The 9,806-nt window shown below is 42.0% G+C and overlaps 1 protein-coding gene across 1 annotated transcript; it reads right to left on the minus strand.

Annotated features, from left to right (window-relative positions):
- Positions 1–4,173: 4,173 nt before the first annotated feature.
- LOC6565178 (protein xmas-2) lies at positions 4,174–9,587 on the minus strand. The gene is made up of 3 exons (XM_001991403.3): positions 9,340–9,587; positions 7,679–9,272; positions 4,174–7,201 (listed from the first exon to the last, which is right to left on the minus strand). Exons 1-3 carry the CDS (start codon positions 9,384–9,386, stop codon positions 4,259–4,261), a joined length of 4,584 nt encoding a protein of 1,527 aa, XP_001991439.1. The 5' UTR covers positions 9,387–9,587; the 3' UTR covers positions 4,174–4,258.
- Between the last annotated feature and the right edge of the window lie 219 nt (positions 9,588–9,806).

The following is a 9,806-nucleotide window of genomic DNA, read 5'->3' on the forward strand; positions in this document are numbered from 1 at the left end:
AAAAATACCCACAAAAAAAAACAACAAAAAACAAAACAAGAAAACACAACTAAAAAGAAAAGAACCACAAAATTACATGCATATTATGATGATGACACGATTATAAATATATATATTGTTGTACACATGTATAAAACGCATGCATGCACACACACACACACATGTACGTGTGCGTGTGTGTGTGTATGCATGTGGGAAGCGAACCCAATACAGAAGAAACATACACAGAACGTATCTATAGCAGTACATGTATTAGAAGCAACCAACTACTAGCAAAAAAACACACACAAACAAAAAAAAAAAAACGAAACAAAACAAAACTAAAATCAAATCAAAAATTATAAACTTAAATAATTTTGAGTAATTTCCATTAAAGTACTAGTTGGCTAGAAAACAACAAAAACAAAAACAAAAACAAAAAAAAAACGAATGCTTATAAATTATGAGAGACTTAAACCGCAAACAGAGCAAAAGCAAAAAAAAATTGAGCATATTTATTTGAGAATGTGACACGTCGGGATAAAAGAAAGAGACCAACAAATAACATAATCTTTATCATTTTTGTTTTGGTTAATTCTCCCTTTTGTATGTATATTTTGCATTTTTGAATAATTTCACATAATATATATATTTTTATTGCGTTGCATATATATATGTATATATACATATATGTATAAATTATCTTTCTTTGAACTGGAATAAATTCATACGGTAATCAACTGGAGACTGAGCTACAACATATATTTAGTTACCGTTATGTTTATTGCATTTGAAAAAAGAAAAAGAAAAAATCAAGAAAAGAAAAACAACTGAAATGATTGGCAATCGGCCAATTAGTTTTGGACATCATTTCACACACACACACACACACACACACACGCATAAATTCAAACATTAATCGTATCCAATTACAATATATAATTGCACACATATGATAATCTTATATGTACATATACATACAACTATATGTACAATAAAACTATTGGTTAATTAATTTCAAATTAAATTGTTTTGCTAGATTTTCATGTATTCCCTAAATGCAAACCCATTCAATAAAAACCTACGCCATTTTGTTAAGCATTTCTTTCATCCCCTTCCCCCACAACAACAACAAGAGAATACAAAAAAAAAAAAAAAAAAAAAAAACCTTATCCAGCAATCGGTTTGCCTGTGTGATAGTAGTTTATAATTAAAACCGTTCGCTGGATCTTTCACAACCCCCCCAACCTCCCCCCCCACCCCACCCCACACAAACATTAGCATTTATATGGCAAGCAACGTAGGAGTTCATAAATACATAATCGGAAATGAAGAAAACAAAAAACAAAACATAAATATAATACAAATAAAATAACAAACATGAGAACATTAAAACAAACAAAACAACAACAAAAAAAAAACAAACACAAAAATCATTACAAATAATAACAATTTTACAATACTTTTATTTTTACCTTTAATTATTTTTAAATTACTTATCTGTAGTTTAACGATTTTTTTTTTGCGTCGTCTACATTATACATGTTAAGTTCATTAATCTACATAAATAATCAACATTGATGTAGACGACATAATGTATCTACATTGTACATTGTATCTACATTACAGAGCTAAATATCTATAAATATTTTAAATATAACAAAACAAAACAAAAAAAACAGTAAAATATTACAAAAAAAACCAAAAAAAAAAAAAAACCAAAAACTCTTTTTATTTATTTATTGTATATTTTTCGTTCCAGTTGTGGTCCAGCTTTTCAGTTTGTCTCAGATTCGATATCGAATTAGATTTCGACTTTGATTTCAAATTTCTTCTGTTTTTTGTTTTTTTTTTTTAAATTGACGTTTTCAGTTCAAGCTCAAGTCAAATCCAATGCCCGGCGTTCCATTTGAAACGGTCTCGATGTGTGTGTTTGGGTCAAACGCTTTTAATATGATGCATACATAGTATGTATCCAATATGTATGTACATCTATCCAATGAGCCCCAAATTCAAGTCTACCTAAAGCAGAATTCTGCATAAATGGTGATTTTAATACACCTATCAAAGGGTTATCTGCAGGAGTAATACGAGTAAACCACAAAACAATCCCAAAAATCAAATACAAAGTATACACACAAGCAAAGGCATAAAAGAAAAAACCAAACAAAAGTGTGAAATGCGTGTGAGTACATTTATATAGACATTTATACGATACATACTAACTAAAATATACTTAAATTACAAAAAGAAAATAAAATCGAAAAAAAAAACAAAAAAACAAAAAAAATTAAATGAATACTACCTCAGCTTTGAATATTTCTATAGAAATATAATTAAATGTACTTGAATGGCGACAAAAAAAGAAAAACCGAAAATAAAAAATAAAAAAATTGCAAACAAGTTTTAGAGCTGCATTTATATACTAGTAACAATACAATTTATACTAAGTGTACGTTTTGCATATTCCTATATAATTAAATAAACATAAAAGCAAAATGGGTCATTAAACAAAAACCAAAACAAAAACAAAAACAAAACAAATACATGTGTATCTACATATACATATGAACGAAAAAACCAATACGAAACTAAATTCATATTATATACACTTATACATAACAAAAAAAAACCAAAAAAAAAAAATAATAAGAAAAGAAAAACAAATAACAATAATTTTGCGTCCATTTTTGTTGTTTTCTATACTAAGAAAAAAAACCTATAAAATCATATTTAATTACATATATAATTGTTTGAATTGTGAACGTAACCAAATTGAAAATAATCAAGTGCAACAGCAGCCAAATCCAAAATGTTTTATGGTGATGATGAATACCAGCATACATCCATACATACATAACTACATGCATATGCCTATACTAATTACATACATATATCAGCTCTGTGTTTGTTTCCTATCTGCCATTAAAGAAAAAAACAAAAATAATAAGGGAAAATAACTCCAAAAAATTCTGCAAAAAAAAACCCAAAAAAAAAAAGAAAATGAAAACAATTTAAAACCATAAGAAAGCTTTCTCGGTGTCAGTTGTGTCATAGTTTAGATTAAAAAGCAAACTAAATATTAAAGAATATTCACAGGAAATTAACCTTTATTTGCAAAAAACCTATGTTTACATGCATACATACTTTCATTCCTACAAAAAAGAAATGGTGTCCACGAAAGAGTTTCTGGCCAGTCCCAAGGGTCTGCTTATATGACAGCAAGATAAGTATACATACATACTATGTGTATATTTAGTCTAAGCAATTTTACTTTTCGGTGTAATTTAATGTTAAATGCTAGAGAAAAATGTGAAAACCCAACACAAACATACTACTACTTACATACATACATATGTACACTCATACACTCAACAAATACAACACCCACAACAACATAACAGTACATGAAACAAAAACAACCCAATATTGAATATCCCAGCATCGAGCTAATAGCAAGCCCAGCTAATATGTTAAAAAAGAAAAAACTAAAATTTTTGTGAACATGTGAAAAAAAGAAATCGAAAAGAAATTTACTCAATAAATGATTTTTCGTATAAATACAACGCTACAGTGTGCTGTCATTAACTATTTATTATTCTACTATTTTCTTAAATATTATAACAATTTGCGAACGTGATTTCAAGAATTCGGCACGTGCAGGAACACTAAGGAACACGATGAAATCTTGATACATTCTAGTCTCTCATTCTTACACCTTGCCTTTTAATACTTTTTTACATATATATATAATTTTTTTAAAATATTTTTTCAGCAGATAAATACGAACACTTTCAATGCAATCGTTTTTTGATTTTTTGATTTGAAAGTAGCCATCTTGCGCGCCAATTGCTTCTGACGATACTCAAATACTCAATGTACGCGATACTCGAAATACTGTTATCGATAGTATCGCGCACATAACATTTACTGGTTCCGTTAGAATTTCCGCGTTAAGCGAAAAACATTGCATACTTTTTGGCGGCAGCTAAATGAAAGAAGGGAATTTATATTAAAAGTCGCCACGTTTTCTGTGTGTGCATGTTTTGAATGGATAGATAGGATCATTGGAGCCAGAGAACACCTACATTAATGTGTGGGTAACCGATGCTTATATACCCTTTTGATTTTGCAACAAAAGGGCTTTCCTTTCAAAGTGTCTCCGATTTGAGAAATAATGAATTTGCAGCAGCCTTTGCAATATGGACACATTCAAACGTATTACAACATTTATTATAAATTGAAAACATGTATTACAGAATAGGAAATGCGGCAGTGGTTATAAATATTTCTTGGCACGTTGCAGAACTTGACGGCGTCGCTGTTCGCTCGTTTGGCTCTCATTTAGAAGCCGCTCGGTGCGATCCAAGGTCGCAATGGAATCATCAGCGGCTGAACTGAGGCGTTGTCGCTTAATGGACGGCTTCGTTGGTCGATTCTCAGCTAGTTGGTATTGATCTCGCTGATAATCTGCTGTGCTGTGCGTCGCGATATAATCACGATCTAAGCGGTCCATTGCCCGCTCCGCTTTGTCCAGTTGGTCCAGTGGCTGATTTAAAACGGTTAAGGTTTTGCGCTCGATGCGCTGCTCCTGGTACTTGTCAAGCGCGCTCTGTGCCTGATCCAGCACCTCCTCAAATATGTATTGTTCCGTTGGTGTCGCTTGATCCAGCTCCTGATCCTGATGCTGCTGCTGCTGCTGTTCGTGTTCTGTTGCTGTTGACGCATCTTCTGGCTGGTGGTCGTAGTACCAGTGATTATGAAAGGAGCTCTGCATGGTTTCGCGCTTGTAGACAATGGCAGATGGCAGGCCAGATTGGTTGCGACGCAGCACGAAGAGCAACCGTTCCCTGGCAAAGATCTCCACAATGTCCAGACAGTTCACGTTGCCCGCGTGCAACTGCAGCTCCAACGTTTGTATGGCACTCAATGCCAGCGTCTCGACGTGTGTCTCCTCAGCACTCAGCTGGGCATAGTTGAGGAGCCATTCGCAAACTTGATGATGCTGCTGCTGCGGCGGCAGTGGCAACATTTGCGGCAACTTCGCCTGCTCCAGCAGCTGGACAATCTGTTCGCGTTTCTCCGGCGACTGCCAGCCGTCGATAAAGTACTCGAGTCGATTGGGCAGACCGGCCGATGCTGTTGTCATTGGCTCCACATAGCAGCGCAACTCTTGCGGCAGCTGCGGTAGCTTATCTAGCCGCTCGCTTGCCACCAGCTGCAGGCGACGCACTGCCTCATTGTACAACTGGGCGCAGAACTGCGGTGACTGCGAACAGTTGCGTCCAAATGCCGCATCCTGTTGGCATGCATAACGCAGCCGGCAAAAGAGCTCGTCGCTCAAATGATGCAACAGCCATTCGTGCAACGGCATTTGTTGCAGCATGCCGCGACTGCGATGCCGCTGCTTGGCCAAAAACTGAACGCCGCATTGCAGCAGCGCAACCAATTGCAGCTTCTGTTTGCCACGCGCCACAGTTCGGGTATTGTAGATGCGATAGGATCTTAAAGTGTCCAAGTGCAATTGCTTCGCCAGCTGATGGTGCTGCGTCATCTCCTCCTGCTGCTGGACAATGAGTGCCACGTAACCGCAGCCACTATTGCTGCATAAATGGTGCAATCTTTGCCGTGCCTCCTCCATCTGTTTGGCATCCACAAAGAAAATGATGCCATCGGCATCAGCCAGCTGCTGCAGCTGCTGCTGCTTTGGCATCCCCTTCAGTTTGTGGACGCAGAGCGCCACACCGTTGGCGAGTCCATGCATATAGCACTCGCTGTTGGCGGATGCTTGGGCATCGCTTTGCGCCGACTGACGCAGCAGACCGTGATCCAGGGCATGCTCGACGACGAGGCCAAAGCTGCCCTCGGGCAGCGATAGCAGCAGCTTGAAATAGTGACGCGCAGCTGGCATCAATTGCTGCTGGCATTGCTGCTGTTGCAGTGTGCGCGCCAATAGCTCCCACAGATCCAGTTTGAGGGAGCAGTGATCGTCCATGCCCGCCAGCAGTCGGCTAAAGTCGCACGATTCGCCCTGACGATAGCGACGCATCAGACGCAACGGCTGCTCCAATTCTCTGGCATCCATCAGTTGTTCCGGCAGCACGGCAGAAAAGCTGAGTGGCAGACACGCAAAGAGGGCATCCTTGTGCTGCTGGACATGTCGATAGCTGCGCCAGCGTCGCCAATAGTGACGCATCAGTCCCAGCTCGTAATTGGCGCGCATCACTTGCTCCTCGGCAAGCGCAGCGATTTGCTGGTCCACCAGCGTTTGATAGAGATCCATTGTGTTCTTGTGCAGTTGCCATTCCTGTCGGCACAGGCGCTCCACCTGCTGATCGATGTGTTCGCACAGCAACTGTTGGCTTCGCTCCTCCAGCTGCAGCTGGCGACGCTTTAGTCGCTGGCGTTGTGCCTCAGCTGCGGCTGCAGCCGCTGCGGCCTCTGCTGCTGCTGCGGCTGCCTGTTGCTGACGCGCCTGCTCCTCCCTGGCCAGCTGCTCGCGCATTTGCTCCTCTTTGGCCAGCCGCTGCTTAAGCTGACGCTCCTGGCGACCACGTTCCGCCTGTGCCGCCTTTGCCTTTTGCAGCTCAACCAGCTCCAGTTCGCGCTGCTTAGCCGCCGCTATTGCTTGCTGCAATGTTGCCAGTTTGGCATCATCGGCGGCCTTTTGCTGACGCAATTGGTCTGCCACAGCGGCCGTATTTGCGGGCATCGTCTTGGCTGGGCCAATGCCGAAACTCTGCGGGCCGGCCTTTGCCCCGAAACCAGCGCTGCTCGGTGCAGCCAGCCCAAAACTGAAACCAGGCCTGCTCATCTGCGCTGGCTGCAACTGCAGCTGTGGTGGCTGCTGCAAAATCGGTTGCATCGGTGGCGGCGGTGTCGTTGCCTTGTTCCTGGGCGAAATTGGCGCCGAGAGTAGCGGCACCTTGAACAGATTATCAATTTGTGCGATTGGCTGCTGTGTTGCTATTAGCTTAGACGATTCTTTGTCCATGTTTGCACCGTTTATTGTTGCTTTATCATTGTCCGCCTGCTCCTGCTCCTCCGCCTCCAGTGTGCCGCCATTGTCCAACTGATCCCGGGCAGTCCAGGCGCTGCTCTTCAGATAGCCCTGCTCATTGAAGCTGTTGTGCGGCCGATGATTTAAGTACAGAGCTTTCGGCGGCAGCGGTTCCCCGCAGATGCATTCGCCAACGCTCTGCTGACGCTTCGATTCCACCAGCTGAATGATATAGATATGATAGAAAGAGATAGATGAATTGTGCGAAAGAGATAGCATATATATACAGACATGGACAGTAAAATTGGTGTGAAGCCAACAACTTGGTGGCTAGCAGAATGCATAACTGATTTTTAGTTAATTTATTATGGAATTCTTTCACCAATAAAATTCTTGCAACTGTTAATTTATTTCGTTGATCTTATTCTTGGTCCTGTCGTGATGTCCTTGACCTACTTAATATTATCTGATAGCCCAGTTAAGCCTTTATTCTAATGAATGTACTCAAATATATTCCTTTTGGCAAACAGAAACAAAAAGAGAGAAATTGAAGTTTTCTTCATTTTATGCAAGTCGCAACTATTTCACTGTTTTAAGAAACCATTTGGACATGATGAAGTCGTTGTCATCATACCTATTTTAATGTCCAGGTGATATATATATATATGTATGCATTATAAATCTCTAAGTGGCACTCACCTCGATCTGTCTGCGCAGCTTGTAATGCTCCGGCGAGTGGATGCGAGTGAGTTCGACACGATCCATTTGGTTGACATTGAGACCGCAGCAGCCGGCAAATTCGGCTGCCTCGGCGTCAGTGGGGAAGAGCAGCATTTGGCGTATATAGCTGACTGGCAGCGAGGAGAATTCATATTTGCGTGGCGCCCGATAGGCCTGGACGAGTCGATGCAGGGCGAGAATGCGCAGGCGCAGAAAGTATGTGATCAGGATGCAGGCACTCAAGTAGCTGGTCTCCGGTTCTCGCAGCAGCTGAAAGAAGCGCACAAAATTTGTATCGTGCAGTGCCAAATAGAATTGAATGGCACGTCGGATTTGCGGACAATTCTGCAGGTCGACCGGCAGCTGGCCAATGTCCCAGAGAAAGTTCGCATCCGCCAGATTGAGCAGCACAATATAGCCACGAAATTCGGCTTCACGTGGACATTGGACGCCTTTGAGTCGCAGATCATGATACATGTACTTGAGCGTTTGCAAGCATTTCGTTAGATTCTCGGCATTGATTTTCGTATCGAAGACGCTGGGATCCTCGGCCACCAGGCGTGCCGCACAATGGATGTGAAAGCGTGCACACTGCTCCACCAGCTTGACGGCGTCCAGCGAGCACAGCTCCTGCTGTGTAATCTCCTTGCGTATGGATCGTGTGCGATCCCAAACAAAATGAAACCAATCGCCCAAATGCGTATCCTGTCGCTCACTGATATCCATTATCTCGTGCATTAGATAGCTCATGGTCATGTGCAGCGCCGGCTCGGCGCGCAGCTCGTGCGGCAACGGCGTCTCCTGATCGGCGCTGCTGCGCGAATATTGTTTAAGTGCCAGTTCGTGTGATATTAGCTCATCGGAGTTTGGCTGCAGCTCGTAGACGGCCACCTGGCGCTGAAATTCGCGAAGCACCCGCTCCTTTTCGGGGCACATGTCCGGGCAGTGGCCCTGCAATCGACGCTGGGCATCCGTTGCCGATGTGCCGCGTCGCTGATTCAGGCGCAACAATTTGTCGCGGGCATCGAGAATGCGATATTTCTCCTCGCTGGTGTGCGCCGGCTTGCGCATCACTGCCTCCAGTTCCTGTCTGGCTTGCTTGTGTTGAGCCGGCTCACGATGCCTTTCCCTTTCCCGTTCTCGTTCTCGTTCCCGTTCTCCTGCCTTTTCCCGCTCTCCATTGCCGAGTGGCGTTGCTGCTGCTGCGGCTGCTGCTGCACTAGCTCTGCTGACTGCTGATTTTGTTGCGTTGCCGATGGCCTTGTTTCCGATTGGATATTCGTTGCGCCAGGCGCCGCTCAATGCACTAAGTTCGGCCTGCACATCGGGATCGACCCATTCCTCGGTCTTCTGTGCCGGCGAACTCTCCATTTCCGCATAGCACATTTCGAATTTATGCCCGTTATAGACGCTGCCCTCGCGCAGCGCCACTTCTGCCTCCGATTCGCTGGCATAGCTAACCGTGCAGGTCATGCGGCGCGGACGCAGCACAAAATTCACCAAACTGCCAAAGCGACCAAAATGCGATCGCGCCACAAACTTGTCGAGAAACAGTTCGGGTATATTTGTGCATCTGCAAAACGACGAACGACAAACGAGAATTTATATGCATCCTCCACATCTATAAGTTAAGTACTTACAGCAATGTCTTGTAGTTGTAAGCACCCTTCGAGTGAGTCTCCGCCATGCCACAATGATTATTGTCACCAGTGTATTACTTGTATTACTTACTATTGAACCGTTCCAACCGGCCCACGGAATGTTTGTGAGCGGGTTGCACGTGGTACGCTGTGCTTATTTCGATTTACTTGTTGTCCAAGGAATTCATTGTTTTAAACATAAATGAATAATATTCCGCGATCGCCCTTTCCATTTACAAGTATCGATTGCCGATCAACCGGCTTTTGCACTATATTTTCTATAAATTAGTTGAGCAACATCTGTTGATATATCGATAGACATTGTGAAAACACTGTCTGAAAAATTTCAAGCTTCAATTTTCAATTTCTCTGGAACACTTGAAATATTGAAAATTGTACGTTTCTTAAGTACTCAAGATATAAAAATATATATTGATCTTGATAAATGTTCGTTATTTGGTATCTTA

This window comes from Drosophila grimshawi, unplaced genomic scaffold (assembly GCF_018153295.1).
Source record: "Drosophila grimshawi isolate 15287-2541.00 unplaced genomic scaffold, ASM1815329v1 contig_848, whole genome shotgun sequence".
In the NCBI taxonomy this organism is placed as follows: Eukaryota; Metazoa; Arthropoda; class Insecta; order Diptera; family Drosophilidae; genus Drosophila; species Drosophila grimshawi.

Bases quoted from the DNA above. Each gene is read 5' to 3' on its own strand.
- LOC6565178 (XM_001991403.3), bottom strand. From the start codon at position 9,386: ATGGCGGAGACTCACTCGAAGGGTGCTTACAACTACAAGACATTGCT. The intron at 9,273-9,339 runs GTAAGTACTTAA...GTCGTTTTGCAG, and splicing joins TACAACTACAAGACATTGCT to ATGCACAAATATACCCGAAC. The intron at 7,202-7,678 runs GTGAGTGCCACT...TATATCATTCAG, and splicing joins AGCTGCGCAGACAGATCGAG to CTGGTGGAATCGAAGCGTCA.